Source organism: Oryza sativa, chromosome 1 (assembly GCF_034140825.1).
Source record: "Oryza sativa Japonica Group chromosome 1, ASM3414082v1".
Classification (NCBI taxonomy): Eukaryota; Viridiplantae; Streptophyta; class Magnoliopsida; order Poales; family Poaceae; genus Oryza; species Oryza sativa.
Window position 1 is genome coordinate 11,305,593 of NC_089035.1, and position 22,243 is coordinate 11,327,835.

At 40.2% G+C, this 22,243-nt stretch overlaps 3 protein-coding genes across 3 annotated transcripts; 1 reads left to right on the forward strand and 2 right to left on the reverse strand.

Moving 5' to 3' along the window:
- Window positions 1-4,445: 4,445 nt before the first annotated feature.
- On the forward strand, window positions 4,446-5,250 carry LOC4323907 (uncharacterized). Its single transcript, XM_015789890.3, has one exon. It carries the CDS (start codon window positions 4,533-4,535, stop codon window positions 5,025-5,027), a length of 495 nt encoding a protein of 164 aa, XP_015645376.1. The 5' UTR covers window positions 4,446-4,532; the 3' UTR covers window positions 5,028-5,250.
- An 8,501-nt stretch (window positions 5,251-13,751) lies between these two features.
- Window positions 13,752-16,671, reverse strand: LOC112939053 (serine/threonine-protein phosphatase 7 long form homolog). The gene is made up of 6 exons (XM_026025808.2): window positions 16,548-16,671; window positions 15,697-16,465; window positions 15,306-15,604; window positions 15,150-15,213; window positions 14,574-14,691; window positions 13,752-14,059 (listed from the first exon to the last, which is right to left on the reverse strand). The coding sequence occupies exons 1-6, from the start codon at window positions 16,595-16,597 to the stop codon at window positions 13,752-13,754; spliced, it is 1,608 nt and encodes a 535-aa protein (XP_025881593.2). The 5' UTR covers window positions 16,598-16,671.
- A 443-nt stretch (window positions 16,672-17,114) lies between these two features.
- Window positions 17,115-21,135, reverse strand: LOC136355198 (uncharacterized). Its single transcript, XM_066307587.1, has 4 exons — window positions 21,123-21,135; window positions 20,924-21,024; window positions 18,395-19,632; window positions 17,115-18,000 (listed from the first exon to the last, which is right to left on the reverse strand). Exons 1-4 carry the CDS (start codon window positions 21,133-21,135, stop codon window positions 17,115-17,117), a joined length of 2,238 nt encoding a protein of 745 aa, XP_066163684.1.
- Window positions 21,136-22,243: the final 1,108 nt, after the last annotated feature.

Below are 22,243 nucleotides of genomic sequence, written 5' to 3' on the forward strand. Positions count from 1 at the left end.
CTCTTCGTTCGCATCGATATTGTTTGCGTTGGTGCCTAAATCCTATCCCTATCTGCCTCCCCTACCCATCTCGCTGGCGCCTGGAATCCCCGTATTCATGTCCGTCTCTGGCCACCCCCATCCCCTTCCTATCCTCTTTCTTCAGGCATGCGACGATGAAAATTTTAAAATTGAAATTAACACTATTAGTTTTTTAATTGAAAAGTTTTTGCAATTTTGAGATGAAAGTGTCATATTTTAAGTTGAAACTTTGTGGGACAGCAATTTTTGTAAGATTGTGGTGAGCATCAATTCCCACTCTCCTGGGTACACCGTGAGACGCGGCATGAGACAAAATCGGCAGGGTGCGCGTGTGCGCAACTTATGTCGTTGACGCGTCTGCACCAATTAGCACTCCTCGGATTCGGATTCATGTCAATTCTATAAATCTTGAAACATGTAGTTGAAAACATCAATCTAAACTCCCTAGCAATGTTGATATATATAGATGAGATAAGCTGGTAAGGTGACTCACGTTGTCTCTTAGATTCGAGTCACTTATATCGCAAGTGCATATTTCACATGAAAACTGTATGAATTGAAATCGCGTGACTTGTGATGATTTAAGCTCTACCATGCTCTTGTTTATAAAGATGTACTTTCAACATCTATTAACTTATTAAAGGAATAGAAAAAGAAGCCTCCATGTTCGCTCTCATGACTTAAAAATTCTCACATTAATCGGAGAAAAATAAATAAAACAAAGTCCATATAGGAATACAATTCCAAAAATTGCTGAAATTCAGAATTAAAAATAAAGAATATATAAAGAGAAGACTAGAGTCCATACCGGTATACAATAGTACTAAAGGAAATTTTTGGAATTAAAAAAAATAAGGAATATTAAAAGAGAAGGTCAGAGTCTATATACGCATGTAATTTAGAAATAATTGAAATTTAGAATTAAAAAAATAAAATAATAAAAATAGAGGTTAGAGTCCATATAGAAATACTACCTCCAACCTAAATTAGTGGTCGCTTTGACTTTTTTCTTGCAACGTTTGACCATTAGTCTTATTTGAAAAAATAGTGCAAATATATAAAAGGATAAGTCATACTCAAAGTACTTTTGATAATAAAGCAAGTCAGAAACAAAATAAATAATAATTCCAAAATTTTTTTGAATAAGATGAATGATCAAAAGTTACAACCAAAAACTCAAAGCGACAAGTATTTTGGGACGGAGGTAGTGAAATTTATAAATACCAAAAATTCGAAATAAAAAAAGGAATATTGGAACAAAAGTATAAGAGTCCATATAGAATATAATTTAGAAATAATTGAAATTTTGGATTAAAAAAAAGGAATATTGAAAGTAGAGTTTAGAGTCCATATAGAAATACAATTTAGAAATAACGAAAATTCAAAACTAAAAAGAGGAATATTAGAATAAGAGGCTAGAGTCCATAAAGAAATAAACTTAGAAATAACCAAAATTCGGAAGTAAAAAAATAACGAATATTGAGAGATGAGCGAGTTTAGAGTACATATAGAAATACAATTAGAAATAATGGAAATTTGGAATAAAAAACAAAGAATATTGAAAGAAGTGTCTATTGTCCATATAGAAATTTAGAACTACTTGAAAGTTGGAATTGAAAAAAAAATAAAAGTAGAGTTTTGAGCGCATGTATTTCTATTAAATAACAGAAATTGAGAATTAAAAAAATAAGGAATATTCGAAGAAGTGTTCAGAGTCTATGCGGGAATTTAGAACTAATTGAAAGTGAAATTAGTACGTAATTTAAAATTATATTGAGATTTAATATATTTTAATAATGAAATGTGAAAATATATATGCTGTTATTCTAGCCGCGCAATCTGCGCGGGCCACCATGCTAGTTATGATTAAACCAACCGTAGACACAATTGATGCCTGTACTCAACCCAACCTATGGATATATTTGCAACATTAATATCAAATCAATGGAGGGTGGAAGGCAAGATGGGAACGGAGGGAGAGCAGCATTGGTGGCTCTTGTTGAGATGAAGGAGACCTGCCCTTAGGCTATGTTTTTACCCCATGTTTCCCAACTCATCTCCCTTGTTTTTCACGCGCACGCTTTTCAAACTGCTAAACAGAGTATTTTTTGCAAAAAAATTTCATACGAAAGTTGCTTAAAAAATCATATTGATCCATTTTTGAAAAAAAACTAATACTTAATTAATCACGCGCTAGTGGACCGTTCCGTTTTCCGTACGCACTGTTCCGGTTGGGAACACGCTGGAGCGAACACAGCCTTAATTATGGTGGCAATTGGATTGGGGGTTGGAGATCAATCCAATAGATATGCACGATAGGAGTTAAGAGAAAATGGAGGGGATGATGGCATTGGTGGCTCTTGTCAAGACGTAGGAGGACTACTCTTACGACCTGTTTGGCAAGAGAAGTGAAGAGGAATGGGAGTTTGAAGGAGAGAGTTGATGGTGGGATTGGCCATGTGAGTTATATTTTTTAGTCCCCATCCCTTATTTAGTTTTCGTGTCGAATTCCCTCCCAGTCTCACGAATTAACATGCATCCCCCAGGTAAGAGATCGGTGGGAATTAGACCCCTTAATTCCCCATCTCAAACCCTCTCGAATCCCTGAGTCTTCCATCCTACAGACTTAAACTCCCAGATATCCTAAACTCCTATTTCCTATCACTAACTCCCTCCAACCAAACATGCCGTTATGGCAGATCTTTGATTGGGGGATGGAGAGAAGCAGTTAGCGGCTGATGAGATGGGACGGACGGAAAACAGTTGTGTGGTGAAGGTGTTACCAGATGGCAAGATGGGAAATGAGCATGAGGGGCGGGGTATACGTGCTTGACAAAGAGAGTGGTTGGATTAGTGTCGAGTGAAGAACAAAAGAAGTTTAGGGCTTTGACTACCCCTTCTTCTTCCTCCTCTTTCTCCCCCTTTTCCCAAGCCATACACTCTGATGAATGGCGATGGCGATGATGGATGGCGGAAAATGATGGCGACGGTAGATCCGTGCGTGTATGAAGTGGGCTCGTGCGCGCGAGGCGACGACGGATCCGTGTACGTGAGGTGATGGCGGATCCGCTCCACGCTAGCCTTGTCCTCCTCGATAGCTGTGCGCTGTCAAGCCTGCCTCCCTCCGTCACTCCTCCCTCCTTCGCTGTCGCGCCGCCCTGCCGCGTTTGCTCCGCTCGTCGCATTAGCTAACTGAGGTCGCTATTGCTCGTGGTGATGGAGATATATTTGTGAGAACGCCATTGGTCAGGAGCTTGGCCGCCTCATCTCCCATCTTGCTGGCAGAGGCGCTCGACCCAACGGTGATGAAGCCGAGGCATTCACTCCTTCTCGGTAGTGGCAGCGGGCACGAGCGGAGGATGCGAGAGAGCAACGGTGGACAACGGCGAGGCTATAGCAGCGACAAAGCCGAGGCATGCTTTCTTCCCCGTGGCAGCATCGGGCACGGCAGAGGGAGGAAGGGTGCAGGAGGGATGGTACGGAACTGTGGATGGTGGGGAGAGGGGAAAAGAGATGGTGGGGCCTATGGATGGCCAGTGCTTGCGGCCGGCCAAATTCCAGCCCATGTTTGGCAAGTGCTATTTTTATGGTAAATGGGATGGCCATTTTGTTAGAGTGTTTTTTTTTCTAAAGTTGCTAAAATTTAACTTGGAGAGTGGGGTTGGGAGGCTATTAGAGATTGTCACATAGCTTTGTATATAACTTTTTTTTACATAAAAATAGTAGTACTATTTTAAGAAAACTTTACCTAGTGAAGCACAATTATAGTATATAAAAAAACCACAAACTTAATTATGTCCGGTAAGCTGTCCAAGAAAGATGACTTCAGCTTCGAAACAAACCCGATGCCAAAACTCAAAACCAGATCTACCACTCTTAACTACCTCCGTCCCAAAATATAGTCACTTTTGGCTATAAATCTAGATGCACAGTTGTCCAGATTTATAACTAAAAACGCTTATATTTTGAGACAGAGGGAGTATATCAATTAGAAACGCTCATTTCCCTTAAAAAATACACTTTGTCGAAATCAAAGAATGTCTTGCGCGCTAACCACACTTATCGCGTGATTTTATGCACAAAAAACAATACTATTAGAAACGCTCAACACACACACGCCCGAACAGATAAAGCTCTGACTCGTTATGCGTTCAAATCTCCCACCTAAACTAGCACTAATCAACCCACGAATGATTACTTTTTTACTGCCAATGCGCCGTCCAAACTAATAAGCCGAGTCAGTCAAAGTCGGACTCGGACCGAACACACACTCCACACTCTACACTCCCACTACTCCGAACACGTGTCGGCCTCGCGCTTATCCGAGTCCGATTCGGACCATGCCCGCCTCCCTTCCCGCCGCCTTCCTCCTCCCCGCATGGTCGCCTCCCCCACTATAAATCGAGCAGCGCCACAGCCAAACCCAAGCAAAGCAAGCTAAGCATCCGATCCATCAGCAACCAAGATCTCAGTGAGTGAGTGAGAGTCACCGCGCATTATCGCCGATTTCGATGGGCAACTCGCTGGCGTTGCGGTGCGTCTGTGGCGGCGGCGCCGCGAGGAGGCCTCTGGTGATCGGGCCGGATGGGCGTCCGGTGTGCGTGGAGGAGGCGGCCACCGGAGCGGCCGAGCTGATGATCGAGGCGCCCGGGCACGTGGTCGCGCGCGCCGCGGACGCGGCGAAGGAGCGGCGGGTGCGGGCGATGGCGGCCGACGAGCCGCTCCGCGCCGGCGAGGTGTACCTCCTCGTCCCCGCGAGCCGGGCCGGCGCGAGGCTCGGTGACCGGGAGGTGGAGGCCATCGGCCGCCTCATCGTCTCCGGCGGCGGCCGCAAGAAAGGGCGGAGCAAGCAGCCCGGCGGCAAGAGGATCTTCCCGGAGGTCGTAGTGGACATGAGCGCCGCGGAGGAAGACGAGATGGGTACCCAGGTCCAGGCCCAGGCCCAGGCCCATTGTCGTCGGTCCACACAGTGGAGGCCCGCCCTTGATACCATCTATGAGGCGTGAAAACGTGTAAATGATTCTTTGTTGGATTAGTGAGATAGGAGATTCTTTTGTTCATTGATTAGTTCATTCATTGGCCCCTTCAATCTGTTGAACAGTTCAAGATAGAAGGGGTCTTGTACATGAAAATTGTAGGGTTTTAGTAGAGTATGTTCTCAGAGATGTGACATTAATAATCATCTTGTTGAACATAATTAATGGTGGATGATGATGACCTACTAGTAAACTGGTTGACTGGCTCAAAAACAGTTGTGTGGTTGTTTGGATCGCCCTTTCAGTTTATTAAATTAAGACAGGGAGAGAGAGATTTTTGAGATCAAGCTGAACGAGTTTATTTATAGTAAGAAAAGAATAGGGATCCGATCTCTGAACCATAATCTCCTGCACCACAGCAATTGTTTTACCGTGCGCTAGGCGCGGCAAGTCGCCACCGAGATTGCTACCTGGCGATTGATCGCCCCTATCGCCAGGGGCGATCAGGATTCGGTCCCCTCTTCCCTCCACCTGTTTTCCCTTTTTGTATAACATTATTTTTCTATTTTAGTAAATTTATGCACCTAAAGTTCGTACACCTCAAGTTTACACATCTAAAGTTTATAAATCAAAAGTTTATATATCTGATTCAAATTTGAATTTGAATTCAAATATTATATATATATATATAGTATTTCTATACATCTAAAGTTTATAGACCCAAAGTTTATAAGTCAAAAGTTTACATACCCGATTCAAATTTGAATTTGAATTATATTCGATTCAAATTTGTTGAATTCAAATATTTTTTATATATAGTATTTTTATGCATCTAAAGTTTATAGACCCAAAGTTTACAAGTCAAAAGTTTACATACCCGATTCAAATTTGAATTTAAATTCAAATATTAGTTTATAGACCTAAAGTTTATAAGTCAAAAGTTTACATACCCGTTTCAATTTTGAATTTGAATTCAAATTTTTTATTATAGTATTTCTATACATAAAGTTATTCAACTTTGTGTTTTTTACTTTTTAAAAATTTATGGTGTAGTAGAAAGAGAAGAAAGAGAGGAGGAAGTAAGACAGTAGTGTATAGGGGGATTGGGGGGGGGGGGGTTTCACCCGCCCATTAGCCGCCCCTAGTGGCCACTCCCTTTTAGTGCAAGTTTAATACTATAACCCACAACTAGCTTGAAATTATTATAGTCAATTCATACCATGTTTACCTATAAACACATATACTACACTATTAATACATGGTCACATCTGTCATACATATATTGCATATTGGAGTTCATGTTGTAGCTGGCTTATAAATCTGTAGCCCGTTGCTCTTCCCTCTCCCTTTTTATCTTCTCGAAATATGTTTATAGAAGGCTTATAGTCTACTATTGTATCTGCTGTTAGGCTACATTTTTAGGGTATGTTCTAAACATTTTAGTTTAGCTACTTTATTTTCCAAACTGTCGAACAATGCGTTTCGTGTGAATTGTTTTCAAAAATCTATTAAATCCATTCTTTTCAAGTTTTTATTCATTAATTCTAAATTAATCATAAACTAATACTGTTTCACATTTTATGTGCTGCTAATAAGCCGTTTTTGACCGCACTTTAGAACAGGCCATTAGCTTGATCACCCCCCCCCGGCTCTTCTTGCTCTCCCGGCTTGAATCCTTTGGCACCCACGCTGGATTCATCCCTCCATGCTGCACAATGAGTCTGTTAAAAAATACAATATATGTACATTTTGAATTATTTTGATAAATAAATGCAAACAAAAGTTTTTTGAGACATTTTTCATAAAATTGTAACGGCCTTTTTTTTCAACATTTTGCTACAACTCTAACTTGTGTACATTTATATAAAACTATATATAGTGGTAGCATATGGTGTAATAATAATAATAAAAGTTCATTTTATTCCCTCAAATTATTGTATTGGATCACTTAACTAACTAAACCTTTTTTTTCCTCATTTTACCCCAAACTATTAAAAAGGTTCATTTTCTTGCTTCATAGTATTTCTCTTTTTCTTTTCTCGTTACACAAGTCGTAATTCAAGTTAAAAATTAGTAAGGTATATATGACACCACTATTAAAGTTCTAAAATATTTAATATTTTCTTGACTGTTTTTAACTTTAAAATATCATTATTTAAATTAGACTTAAGTGCTTCCAACCTATCTAAACAGTGATACAAATTTTAGAAATGATGAGAAATAAGTTGTAATGCATATATCAGTTATATCAAATTTCAATGCGAAATCCAACCTATATAGAGAAAAAATAGAAACCCATTATGATGTAAAGTGAACCATTTTCAATAGTTGAGGATGTAACCATTATGATGTAAAGTGAATCGCTTTTCATAGTTGAGGATGTAAATGAGCCAAAATATATTTTAGGGGTTAAATGCTCCAGAGAAATAGTTCCAGGGAGTAAAATAGATTTTTTTTTAAAAATAAAATATATATTTTTGTTTGGACTGTTACGTCAATTTTTTTCTTGGACTATATTTTAAATGTCAATCTATAGCCTCTAAAGTTAGCCTTTTTTTGTTTAGGACCATTTTACTCTAACCCTGTCATTTACACTAGTAGGCAAAATTGATTCTATATAATTACCATTTTTTTTTTGTTTGAGACCATTTTACTGTAACCCTATCGTTTTGCTAGGCAAAATTTGCCACATGACACTGAAAGTTTGTGGTCTTTGTTGTGGACTGTGGGACACCGAAAGAACACATATCTTTTCGTGGAGACCACAAAAACATGGTAATTAGCTTCTAGACACCAAACATCTTATTTTATTATTTCCGATGAAAAAAGATAGAGATACTTTCATAAAAGACAAGTTTGCCCATGGAGCCATCCTTTATAACCTGACTAGGTCTGGTTCCAACAAGACCTATGCATTACACTCTCACTCCCCTTATCTCCTCTCCTCTCCTCTTGAACCCTAGCTAGTTCTTGGTGGCGGCAGTGAGCTGCGTTGAGGGCGGTGCGGATGGTAAGGTGGCGAGCTATGGTGAAGGTGGCAGCGTATTCAAGCAGTAGGGGTGGATTGGAGCAACGGGGAGAGGCTACGGGAGAGGCAACACGCAATAAACAAATATCAAAACTCTCTCCTCTCTCATTCTCTCTCTCTTCTTCACCCATCCACTTCTATTAAACATAAGACCCAACTTACTACCTATACATTCTGAGAACTAAAATAACTACTACCTAGTTTTATGGGTCCCATCTTACTACCCATTTAGTAAAGATACAATGAGGATGCCTTTAACACACCATATATCTTTATACTAGTTGGCACTTTAAATTAGGATTGAACATATGAAAAAAAAATTGTCATAGACGAGAAAACTAGTTCAAACCATTGTTTTTAGTATCACAGTATTAAGATAAACTAGGAAGGTAGTCCGCGCACATGCGCATGCACCTAATTTTATGTGTGAAATTTTATGAAAAATGTCCATGCACGGGTGACTTTGTATTAAAATATTATTTTACTATACTAAATTAAAATTTAACTTATTTAATGTGCTTTGAACGTTGGTTATGATTTTCTTCTAATTACCCTTGAGGCACATAAATTCTAAACTGAAATAACTCAAAACCGTACAGTTTTCAATTTATGAGATAATATTATGTTGAAACAATAGATATAGTTCCTATGAGAAGATTTTGGGTATTTCGACTCCCCACGGGGATATCTTACTCCAAAACATTTGCCCAAAAATTCCATTTTTTTGTTAGATTGTAGTCGAAATTTTAGATATTTTCATTCTACTAGTCCTGCTAAAATATTTGAATATTTCTAATTAGAATGGGTTTTAAACCCAACATTTTTTTAAAACAACTACATATATTTGAATTCTTTTCATGTCCATTTTTTCAAATTTTTTTTGGAGAATTCCACTCTATCATACATCTTTGAAATGATTTGATTTCTGCAGTTTGGGTTAAAAATATAGGGCCAATTCCCTACATACCCATGTAATTTCACCCAATCCCTTCTACGCCCCTGTAATTTGTTTAATCTCTTATATACCCTTGAGTTTTTATTTGGATCCCTTACATACCCATTCCGTTAATTGACCATTAGTTTGACCGTTAGTTATTGTGGAAATTACTTTATTGTCCTTGGTATATTGTTAAAAGCTAGAAATGTTTTATGTGTAAATTATTTGAATTGTGAAAACCAATAAGGAATAAATTACTAAATATTTTTTATGAATTTTTAAAAATAAAACATTATTTCATTAAAATAAAAAAGATTTATTGTAAAAAAAGTTCTGCATAAAATTTGAAAATTACTTTTCAACAAATATTTAGTGAAAAAAGATTCATTGTGAAAAAAATGGGATGTAATTAGTTTATCACAAATTAGAAAACAAATTTAAAATTTTTAAATAAATTTAAGATCAAATTTCATGAATTTTGTATATCTTCCCAAAAATTTAAACCTAAATAACATTTAGTTTTTGCTCTTAATTTTCTGGTGAAACTAATGTATGGATTTAATCATAATTTTTTAAAAATAAAAAATAATAAGTTTTATTTTTTAAGTTGGGCATTAAATGATTATATTGCTTGTATTTTGTATAAGTTAATTTTTTCATATGAAAATTTATTGGGTAGGTACCACATATGTATAGGATGGGTAATATAGTCATTTTAAAATATTTAACGGTCAACTAATTGTCAACTAACGGAGATGGGTATAGAGGAGATCAAAATGAAAACTCAGGGGTATATAAGGGATGATGTCAAATTCAGGGATATTGAAGGGATTGAGTAAATTGTCAGGGGTATATAGGGAATTTTCTCAAAAATATATGCAGCTTGAGCCTACAACCTGACATGGGGGTAAAGTCATATGTTCTAAATTATCTCTCTTCAATTGAGTAAGAAATATTAAAATAGGGGTCATATAATAATCAGACATTTCTAGATTATTCTACGCTAAATGTTAGGAATTTACAATGTAGCATAGGAAGTGTTACCAAAAAGAAATAAATGAACATGGTTTTTAATTCCCATATGGAATTGATGCACTATATTGGTAAGGCCACCTCATGGTTGTTTCACTACTAAGATTTCTCGGTGCAACCCACATGTTTGGTATCATAAGTATGATGTTCAACTGAGCACATTTTTATTTTCAAAAAGTTGTCTATAAAAAATTAAGGGCTTGTTCACTTTGCTACCATTTTCAACCTTACCAAGTTTTGGCAAGATTTTATATATACTTACTAAAATTTGGCAACAAACTAAATGTAGAGATTTTTTTTTGGTAACACTAGATGGGGTACACATTATGACATAAAAATTGATATCATTTAAAGATTTTTCTCTAAATTTTTTTTTGAAGAGAACACAACAGGGGAGGCCCCCGCTGTTAAGATAATTTTATTAAAAAGAAAGAGAACAAATTACAACAGATTGATCCAGCTTATAATTACATCGTGATATCTCGCATTAATCCTAAACAACAAAAGAAAGAGATCACTCTTCAAGAGTCGCCTCCAAGAAGACAAAGAAGGAGTTTTTTGATACAAAATGAAACTATTTCTTTGCTTCCAAATATTCCAAGCAGCACATAGAAACTTCTCCATAAAGCAGCTCCCCTGATAATCTAATTTAGCCTTTATAAACATGCCTTCCAAAGAACGGGTTGTATCCCAGGTAATGCACAAAAGGTTCCAACAATTCTGAGCAAAAGGGCATTGGAAGAATAAGTGCATTAAATCCTCTATAACAATCGATTGACAGAGAACACAAGAAAGATCACAATTAGGAGGAGCACATTTCTTATGGTCCAACATAAATTTGGTGTTCAATATACTCATCAAGAGGAGCCATCCAAACACCTTCACATTTGAAACTGCTTTACACTTCCAAAGCCATAGATAATGAACTGGTGGCTTAACAGCTCTGAAATTTAGAGCATAAAATTTCTATGAGGAATACTTCATATCCCCCCAAATGTAAGACCAAATATCATTTTCATTGACCAACTCAACATCCAATAGGAAAGATGTAAGCTCTTGAAATTCCTGGAAGGCCTGGACAGATAATGGCAATGTGAAATTGCCTTCTGTCTCAATGGAGAGGAAATCAGACACTGATACATTTTTCTCTAATTTATAGTGACTACATAAATCATATATATAACTTTATCTCCTAAAAAGATCATTTATTGATAAAAGCACCAAAATCAAATTGTATAGGTAAATAGCCCCCATATACATGTTGAGAGAAATTAATAAAGTTGATAGGTGTCTAATGGGATATAAGTAATGGGTCTACCGGCTTTATTAAAAATTAAGATGGGATATTTTGATTTATAAGGATGAATTTTAGTTTTTTTATTTAGTAGAGGCCTTAAGATGGATGTGGGTATGGAATGTAATTTTTATGTTAGCATTTAAATATAGTCAATATGGATATTAAAGTATTGATTTTGCTAAAAAAATATAATAGTCCAAACAAATCATAAGTTGCATATATGATTTAAAAGGTTATAATTGTTTTATTTATATTATTCCTATAATTGCTAGTAAGAGGAGAAATAGAAAAAAAAGGATTGTGGGAGAGCTGGCTAGACCTGATATGTGGAGGTCTATTTGTGATTTTTTCCCCATAAAGATAATTTTAATTTCAATTATCATAACAATAAAAATAAGAGAAAAAGAACGACACACACCACATGGGGACAGGGAGGGTAGGATATTTTTCTTAAAAAATGATTGATATAATGACTCAAAATAATGTGTTGGATGTTTCAGTTGAAACCGATGGTCAGATGTTTTGTTTTTTAACTTAAGAGACCTTAGTGGCTTAGAAATATTTATAGGAATTATTTGGGAGGGGAGGGAGGAAAGGAGGTTTGGTATTTTTTAAAATAAAAATCTAATAACAACCTAAATGGTATGTCCATCGATTTTCTAAACCAATGATTAGATGTTTTGTTTTAATTTTTTTTATGATTTTCTATTTAGAAGTGTCACAGAGTGGTTTAGAAATATTTATAAGGATTGTTAATGGATTTTAACGCCGCATAGAAGCACAGAGGGAGTTTGGGATTTTTTTCGTAAGAAAAAGATATATCCAATAACCTAAAATAATGTAAATTGATGGTCAAATGTTTTATATTTTTTTGAGATTTTCTCTAATTTAGGAGTGCTATATAGATGCTTAGATATATTTATATGATGTTTAATGGACTTATTAGGAGAGGCTAGGGGAAGAGCTAGATAGATCTAGTAGGTTCATAGGCTTTTTAGGCCCGTAATTTTTTAAAATTTTAATTATTATGGAAATAAAAAAGGAAAAAAAGGAAACGGAGGGATTGTACATACGTTGTTGTAAAGATGGATAGTATATATGATGCGGAGGCATACGTGGACGGTGGGTCCACCAATTTAAATGAAAATCGATGGTCAGATTTTTCTATTTTACTAGAGTGACATGTGGTGACTCGAGAGCGTTTATAAGATGCTACATGGCGGCTTAGGAGTGATTATAGAAAGTTTAATAGACTTTTAGTAGATAATAGATAGATATCTTTAGAAAATCTCATCAACTATAAGTTTAATTAGAAGTGGTAGTGGTACAGATTGATTTATAAAGGGGCGAATTAATGAATATAATATATAGAACTAGTTAATTATATATCACTCTCACTAAAAAGAATGAAGAAAATATATAATTGTTTGCCTTTTATATGTATCATTGTGTAAATCATATGAAGTTCTCTCACATATTCTATAGCCATAGGCATGCTTACCCTAGTCCAACTGAAAACTTATGTAAAAATATGTGATGGTATGTGAGAACATTGATTTAACCTTAGATCATTATAAAACCTCGATCCCTATATAAAATTTACTATTTTTTCTATTTTTTTTGAACATTTTTACTATTTTTTCGTGTTTCTTTTTGTCATGCGTTAGGTGCTTGTACTATCTACCGTCCAAACCCTCGTGCAGTCGTGCCCTAGTTTGATCTAATCCTTAAAAAAGAAAAAACTATTATGCCATTAAGATGAGGTGCACGCTTAGTTAGTTTTGCCATATGGTTGAGCTGTTTTACTGATTTGCCATAAAGTAGAGGTGGATATCCTCACATTTACGAATTTTTTTGAGAATTAATATTATTTTTATGGAAAATCGCAAAAGTAGTGGTCAACCAGGGAAAATCGCGAAAATAGGTCCCTGTCGAACGGGTGCAGTTCGATAGGCCGCCTATCGAACGGCCAGAGCGGGACTGGCGACGAGATCGGAAGGCTGCCGTTCGACAGGACCTGTCGAACAGCCCCCGTTCGACAGGCAGGGCTGTCGAACAGCCGCAGTTCGACAGGATGTCCGTCGAACTGCCGCAGTTCGACAGGGTCGCGTTCTCCATTTATTTGTAATAAGTTATTTTTTTTAATAATATGTAATTTATTTTAGTGTGTAAGAAAGGAAAATATTTTTGTAATGTTATATGTATGTGATTTAGGGTTTTGATAATGTTTGGTCAGAAATTGTAGTATTTATTTGTTGGTTAAAATATTTGAATTATTTAGTTTCATTATTTGTATATTTGAATGATAATTTGTCATGATTCATTCGAAGGGTATGCTACTGAGTAATTATCCGAAGAAGTTTATGAAATAGTACTGATAGTACTAAGTTAATCGTAAAGTGTTTCTCAAATAGTACGGACAGAACATAAATGACTAAAAGTTTAATACAAATAGATAAGTCAAGGACGATCAGTGCCCTTCGCACGCTTGCTAGGTCCTCCCTTCTTCCTACGCCTAATCTGCTCAGTGGGATATGTCAAATTATCAGGGGGGTGCCTATCTCTAGCTGCCTGCTGTGGTGTCACGTCTGGCCCCTGACCGGCCTCCGTCTCCTGCGTCGGCTGTGTGACCTGAGGTGCTGCGTGCCAGTAATCCATCCCTACTTCCCCCTGGGGAGGATCAGTGGAAAAGAAGTCCTCAATGAATGCTGTGCGAGGGGAGTAAGCAGGCACTCCGTGATGCGTCGACGCCGAACCGTACTCATCGTCTGTTTGTACAAGAGGGAGAAACCAAAAAATATGGCGTAGTTAGTAACGATACATATAATTAGAAACTAAAGCGTGTTATTGTTTAAAATGACTTACATGTGTGCTGTGTGTGGCCCTGCTCTGGCGCACGCGGAGTGATATGAAGTCCCCATGCTGGTGTGTTCAACACGTTATCCCCCGTTGGCATGTAAGGGAAGTGTGCCGACCCAGATGCTCCCTGCGAGGGGTGAACATAAGGCGGAGTTTGGAATACCTGCGGACGTGGTGGTGCCGTGCTCGACGTGGGTACCCCTGATCCGGCTGACCCCCTGGTGTACTCTGGTGCTGGGGTGTGCTGAAAGGAAGGACGACCGTGAGATGTGTGGGCCGCTTCGTACCCGCGACGTGAAGAGGATGGACCACTCCGATCCACGCTGGAACGTCGGGGTAGTGGTGGTGATGGCCGTCGGCCCGACGTCTGCACCACATCTGCCGCGCTCCGACAGGAGACACGACGTAGTAGTGCGGCAGCACGTGCACGGAAGTTGCGAAGGACACTCGCCACGTCGTCAGACCTGACGACTGGAGGTCTCGCCTCTAGTCTTTGCAGCAGGGTGTCGGACTCCACGTGAACGTGCTCAACAAATTCCGCCTGTTCCACAAATAATCAAGGCAATTAAAATTATTTAACCAGTTGCACATTTATTAAGAGTATTTAACAATATTCACATTTGTTAGAAATAATGAACCAGTTGCACATCATTTATAAATACTGAACTAGTTCCACATTTATGTAAGAAAAGGAACTAGGTGAACCAATTGCACATTTATTAGACATACTGAACTACTTGCTAACTTTTTAAAAATATTGAACTAGTTGCTCAAATTCCACAAATAAACACGTACCATTGAGTTGTAAGCTGATCTAGGCTGAGGGGCAAACGTGTCAGTAATCGCTGCCTGGTGGGGGACGGTGCTATCTCCTTGTGGAGGAAAACACCTCCATCATGTAACACTGCGGTACCAACGAAGGTAAGCTCCATAATAACTCCCATCGTCTGGAGGTGTCTGAAGTGCCAAGTTATCAGCTGCGTGCTCCTACTCTTGTACCGTCGGCTGAACCGTGGTCACAATAACTAGCTCGTAGGAAAGCCCGAGCCCCTTTCTGGAGTACCTGCACAACAACAAATTCACACATCAGAAAAAATGTTGTGCAGTGATTTATTTTAAAAAATGTAGGATTAAACAACTGTGATGTGAACTAACCTATGAAGACTATCAGCCAAAGGACGACCATCTCTCGGAGGGAAGTCCTGATACATGCCCAACTGTTTGAGAACCCTGTGGACATTGTGTGGCTCGACGTGCACGTCCAGCACGAGGTGACAAGTCGTCCTCCAGAGTTGCATATCTCGCGTGCAAAGATCCGCGAGACCGTGCGGTGCACGATCATTGACATCGTGCTGAGTGTAGGGAGTCCACCGAACACGGTCAGGCGTAAGCTGATCAAAGTCAGCTACAAACTGAGTGTAGACACGACGTGTCGTCCCGCTAACCCACTGCGGCTGTAACAAGTAGTAGTTTTCATTAGTCATATAAGGAAAGTTTGTGAACTAGTATTCATAATGATAACATAAACGAATTTAACAAAAATTACCTCACGGTGTGTCCACAAGGATCCCATAGTGGGACGATCGTCGATGTCATCAACACCAGACCTATACATCTCTCGCAAACCGTAGTTTGCGTACGAGTCAAGCTGAGGCCTCCCAATGTCGAAGCGCTCGTGCGCCCACAACATAAGTAGCAACGGGCATCCAGGGAGTGAACTTTGCTTGCTGTTCCTCACGCAAGCATCACACAGTCCGGCATATGTCGCCGCAAGTACCGCCGACCCCCAACTGTACTGTGGAATCTCCGCGATAGGTAACTCTGCAATCTGCTCCGCAAAGTGGATGAAGTGCTTGTCCACGGAGTCAGCGTGAGTTCCCGTGAACATCACCCATCCAAACAACCACAACAGGTAAGCGACTAAGTGCCGCTGCACGATCCACTCCTCCTGGTCATCAGGGAAGACATCCTGTCGAAACTGATTCAACCAACTTTTCGTAGGCCCGTGCCCATCTGTGAGATCCTCCAGTGCAACAGGCAGCACACCACCAAAACTGGCCAGAAGGTCATCCGCCCATCCAGCATTCACCATTGTTGGGCCAACTGCTGGCCCAGCTATCGGCAGCCCCAACAAATAAGACACATCCTGCAGAGTGGGCACCATCTCTCCAACTGTGAGGTGGAAAGTGTGGGTCTCAGGCCTCCATTTATCGACAAGAGCACTCATAAGCGCCGCGTCAATGTGGATTCGTTCGGACCTTGCACGTGAAGGCTCGACCAACCGTGCAAACGTCAACAACCCAGCTGCTCTCAGCCTACAACATGACAGAGCGCAAGTTATTAATACATGAAAATATAAACACCTTGTATTAGTAAAAACAATATATTTTCACACACCTTGGAACCCAACGAGGATCAATACGCCAATATTGATCCGGTCCTCGCATCTTTAGCACATTGCAGAAAGTTCCTGTAGTAAGACGTCGCGATCGATGGTTCCTATCGATCTCCTTGTCTATCAGCTACCCATCATTTTGATCAGCCATACCTGCAGATCGAAAACCACATTAGTACATTGCACGTATGGTAACAGTGCAATAAATGTATGCAACATAATTCAATTAACAAATTTGCATGCCATTTCAATTTAAAATTACAGTACCAGCACACATAGATACAGATAAGAATAGTTCAGTACATTTCAATTTAAAATTACAAGCCCACGACACATATATTACGATATTACAAGTGCAGTGCAGTTCGAAATTTAAATTACAATTCCAATACAAATACATGACGATATTAAAAGTGCAGTGCTGTTCAAAATGAAAATTACAAGGCCATTACAAATAGATTCGGGTAATAAAAGTGCAAGAAAGTTCAAATTAAAATTACAGACGCACTAAACATAAATTGAACGATAACGATCTTCAAAGTAGGGAGTCCACCAAGGATAGTAGCGAACTAAGGATTATTTTTCTTCTTCGACTTCCCCTTTGGAACGCGACGAACATCAGCGCCTGTGGCATCATGCCCTACATTGTACATGCTGCAATCTTTACGGGAATGGTTCTCCCCGCAAAGAATGCAAGCTTTCTTACGACGAGAACGATCTTTCACTTCAGCTTCATCCATAAGGTTCTTGATCCTGCGTGACTGGCGACGACCCTTAGTATCAACTAATAAATTTGAGTCAGGAACCCAATTGGCTTGCCCTGGAGGAGGACGAGTGAAATCACACACGGCACGCCAACCACGCAATTCACCACGCCAAGTTGCCTCCCACGATTCCTTTCTAAAGTAGGGAGAAACAAAAATGTTTCCATCAACACCCCCTTTTGCGGAAGCAGCAAGAACATGGGAACATGGCCGATGTAACAGGTAAGGCTTGTTGCAATTGCATTTGCAAGCGTGATACTCTGGCCACAACGTGCATTCCAATGTGATGTCAGTAGTCCCAATGCCGACACCACTCTTGTCACGAAGTCGTATCTCAAATAACAACTCTCTATTCCCAGCAGGCCACACTCTGTGGGTTCCTCCCTTCTTACTTTTCTCATCCATGTACTGTGTAATAGCGAGGCTATACTTAACACTGGGTTTGCTGAGGTTCAGACTAGCCATGGAATACCTTTTACAGAGATACTTCTGTGTACCCCTCGTGATGCCCTCCAGGATAGCAACAAGTGGTAGAGGTCGTGTATTCTTCATAACCCAATTATACACTTCAGCAAGATTTGTTGTCATCACACCATACCTCGATCCATCTGTATCGTACAACAACGACCATTTCTCCCTTGGCTCAAATTCTACCCACTCCGTGAAGCACTTCGTGGCCCTTCCACGCTTCCTGCGCCGAGTAATACTTGGTGCTTCATTAGGAATGGGTTCAAGTCCCTCCGGCTCCTCCTGTCTGGCAACTATGGGTTTTTTTCCTAACCTCTTCCATGTGTGTAGTGGTCAAACGATCCAGTTGCTCCCATATGGCATCAAACTTTCTTTGTTGATTCTGCTTGCATAACTTCTTGAACAGGTCCATCAATCTCTTACTCCTGAATTGTCTATAAAAATTAGCCCCAAAATGTCGCATGCACCATCTGCTATGTAAATCTGGCCATGGCACGGACTGTGTGACATCTTCTTGAAGCTTCTGTATCGCTGATAGCAAACCGGCGTGTCGGTCATGCAGAACACACACATTTGGTCTGTTTTCAACAACACACATTTTAATGTGCCGCAAAAACCATAGCCAGCTTGATGTGTTCTCGCTTTCAACAAATGCAAAAGCAACAGGAACGACATGGCTATCCGCGTCGACTCCGATCGCGGTTAGAATTGTTCCTCTGTACTTGCCTATCATGAAAGTGCCGTCAACACAGAGCAAAGGAATGCAATTTTTAAAGGCCTCTATCATGCACCCAAATGACCAGAAAGCCCGACGAAGAACATTCTCCCCATATTCATTCACCTCATCGAGAATAGCCATGTGTGTGCCCGGGTTTCTTGCCTGCATCACCTCCAATAGTGGGGGAAGATTGTGATAAGAATCCTCATAAGTTCCAAACCTCATCTCCAATGCTTTCTGTTTTGCCCTCCAAGCCTTGTCGTACGATATCTCATATCCGTACTCTTTCTCAACGTCATGCATTATGGTGAAAGGGGACAAAGATGTTTTTCTAACCACCTTTGAATATACCATTTGTGCCACAAATGCCGCTGTCAGGTTTCTGTGCACCAGACGGGTATTCTCCAACAAATACGTATGTTGCTCAACCCTCGAAGCTACCCATAAAGTGTCATGTTGTGGCTTGTAACCATGCACTCTCCAAGGACATCCACCCTGTATGCACTTCACATCATACGTCGTCCTATTTGAAACCTTCACCCTGAACTCACGCTTCTGGACAAATGCCCACCTCTTCACCGCATCTTGTAAGTGACCTTTGTCATGAAACATCTGTCCAACTTTCACCTGCTTACTATCATAACACCAGTGGGCATCTAAACCATCGTTTACCTTCATACAACTCATTGATATGGTCGTCCAATTATCGGGTATGTAAGTTTCGTTGTCCCACAGTGTTGTATCTTCTCCTTCCACTACAAGCGCAATGTATTCCTCGTTTTCCACTTCCATCTGATCCACTACCGCCTCATTCTCCTCCGCTGCATCAACACGCATAGGCGAATCCGGTTCTTCATCGTCCGAGTCGTTGGCCTCACGATTAGTACCACGAACAATGACCTCTCCTTGTGTATTACCCTCTACTACTTCTTCCCCTCGACCTTGCTCAGTCCGCCAAACATTTTCAGCTTGTCCATCTTCCAACGGAGTTTCTTCCACCACGGCATGACTTGACTCCCCCGATTGATCAACACATTTTGTCTTCTGCACCACTATTGCCAGGCTATAGCCTTTCTCCCTTACTTTACTAACAAACTTCCTCCAACTCCCAGTTGACGCAACCTCCACTACTCTCCACTGCCATCCATGTTGACCCCTCACTGGCCACACGGCATTTATGACAAATTTATCGTGCACTGGATCTACCCCAAACATATTATACAACCACCCTAACACGTCGTTCAAACCCATATGCTCCGGTGCATTCAGACTAGTATCATGGAAGGCATATACAGTCAAATCCACCCTGCTATCACATATTTGTATAGGAGCATCGCCATAATACAGACGAATGGGCATATCACCTGACATCCTGATAAAACATGACAAATAGTCTCACGTTTAATCATTTAATCATTCGATAATTACCCTATTACAACTTATACTACATTGCCGTGTACTAATTTACAACTATTAGTAACAAACAACTAGTTTAATAATCCAAATAAAATATAACACCTTTGTACATATTTTAACACACAACATATCAATAATATGTACTAACTAAGAACTAATTTAACCGTACAATTACTTAAATACCTCTACCAACATTTAGCAATAACAAATATGTGCTAACCATACATACTAACATCGAACAATGCGAAACAATTAACAACTCTTAAACCAATTTTTTATTAAACTTTCATATGCATTGTACTTAGGGATTACTAATGTATACCTTAACTTCACTGCCGGAGGGCGTCGCCAACCCTTTCCTCCCGGCCGGCGCCTCCTCGGCCTCCTCTCCGGCCTGCTATCCCCTCCCCTCGCTCCCTCCGGCGCTCACGGCGACGAACTGGCGACTCTCGGCGGCGGCTGGCGATGTGGTCCTCGAAACAAATCGAACTCGCGGACGGGGCTTTTAAACCGGCCTGTCGAACGATTGTTCGACAGGGTTGGTGGAGGGCCCTGTCGAACGCCCCCGGTTCGACAGGCCTCGCGGCGCCGGGTGGTGGGCCCTGTCGAACTCCCTCCGTTCGACAGGTGAGCGCTGTCGAACGGCCCCGGTTCGACAGGCCTCGCGGCGCCGGTGGTGGGCCCTTTCGAACTCCCTCCGTTCGACAAGTGAGTGTGTCGAACGCTAGCCGTTCGACAGGTGTTTGTCGACTGCCCGTTGTTCGATAGGTGTCCTATCGAATTGCACCCGTTCGACAGGGACCTACTTTCGCGATTTTCCCCGGTTGGCCACTACTTTTGCGATTTTCCATAAAAATAATATTAATTCTCAAAAAAATTCCACATTTACCGAATTACACTTATTACTAGAACTGCCCTTTATTCTTTCTTCCCTCGTCTTTTTTTCTCTTTTTTTTTTGAAACACATCAACTTTATTAAGCAAGAGCAGAATTAGAGGATAAATCCCATTACATAACCAAGGATAAAAACTGAAAGCAAAAGAGCCACCTCTGAGAAGGGAGGGTTAACTGAACTACGGAAGCAATCTTCCTGAAATAACCTAACAACATAACCTAACAACAGAAAAAGTAGCAAGTCGACAGGGATCTGCGGCGAAGCCGCGACGACTGCTATCCTGGGCCTCAAAAGATGTGCATTCCGTTTGACAAACCGTTAATCCCCATCGGCTGCCTCCACGGAAACGGCACAAGACCGAGGTTTGTTGCTGAGCTATAGATTTTGGTGTATGCGTCACCGGACTCAGCGAAGGATCCCCACGAGGCTCATCATTGAATCTGAGGAGCTCTAACATCAACCCTGTCAACCGAAATTGCGCAGGTGGTCCAAGCTCAACCCGAATGACAAACACAGTATGGTTTCTTCTGGTAGGGAACAACAGGAAGGGTGAATCCGAAGAGCAGCCAACCTTCAACGATGGTGCACTTGAATGGCTGCAAATCAACTTCTGTCTTGCTGAGATGATGGAGATGGTTGATGTCGAAACATGAATTCGGCAATAATAAAACGGGGTAGCGCACAAGACCTAAAAGTGGATGGATGCGGAGACAAAGGATTTAGACAGGTTCAGGCCCTCTCAATGAGAGGTAATACCCTACTCCTGTTTAGGGATTTGAATCCGCCGAGTGTGTATTGATCTGACGATCAGGTTGTCTCATGCCCTTAGAGGGGGCTCCCTGCCCTCCTTATATAGGTTGGGGGGCAGGGTTACAAGATAGAAACCTTAACCAATACGGTATCGGTTTCCTAAATCTACTTTACAATCTTATCAAACCAGGACTTTAGGCCGTTCCATAATATACAGGGAAACGTAACACCCAAGTCATGATCTGTTACATATTATATATATATATATATGTTATCCCCTATAACTAGTCGGATAACCATGCCGTGTGGGTATGGGGTACCCATAATCTCCACAGTAGCCCCTGAGACCTTCACAGTCGGAAAGATAATCTTCTCTCGAACCAGATTACTCCAAAGCCGAGTGCTTCAATCATCTTCGCCATGATCTCCCGAGTACTTTTTCCAAATCAGAAGACTGTGGAGGGCTGAAAAAATAAAGTCAGGTGCATCGACTAGATGCACCGAGTGGTTTCGATAATTGTAGTCAACCAAGTGACTTGATACCAATATATAGCATATGCGGTGTGAATCCCCGAATAATATGATCCAAGTGATATACCGACTGCTTGGCAAAATATGATGCATACAACCTAAAGTTGACAACATCTTTGAAAGTTCACATAGCAAAACAACTATAAAGAAGCTTGA

Excerpts from the sequence above, each read along its gene's own strand:
- LOC4323907 (XM_015789890.3), top strand. The coding sequence starts at position 4,533 with ATGGGCAACTCGCTGGCGTTGCGGTGCGTCTGTGGCGGCGGCGCCGCG.
- LOC112939053 (XM_026025808.2), bottom strand. The coding sequence starts at position 16,597 with ATGCGAGGACCGGATCAATATTGGCGTATTGATCCTCGTTGGGTTCCA. Across the intron at positions 15,214-15,305 it reads TTGGCTGATAGTCTTCATAG|GTACTCCAGAAAGGGGCTCG; the intron begins GTTAGTTCACAT and ends GTTGTTGTGCAG. Across the intron at positions 14,060-14,573 it reads CCTTCGCAACTTCCGTGCAC|ACGATGAGTACGGTTCGGCG; the intron begins GTGCTGCCGCAC and ends TTGTACAAACAG.
- LOC136355198 (XM_066307587.1), bottom strand. Across the intron at positions 19,633-20,923 it reads CAGTTTTTATCCTTGGTTAT|TGGAGAGTAGTGGAGGTTGC; the intron begins GTAATGGGATTT and ends CATGGATGGCAG. Across the intron at positions 18,001-18,394 it reads AACACATCAAGCTGGCTATG|GAAGCGTGGAAGGGCCACGA; the intron begins GTTTTTGCGGCA and ends TACTCGGCGCAG.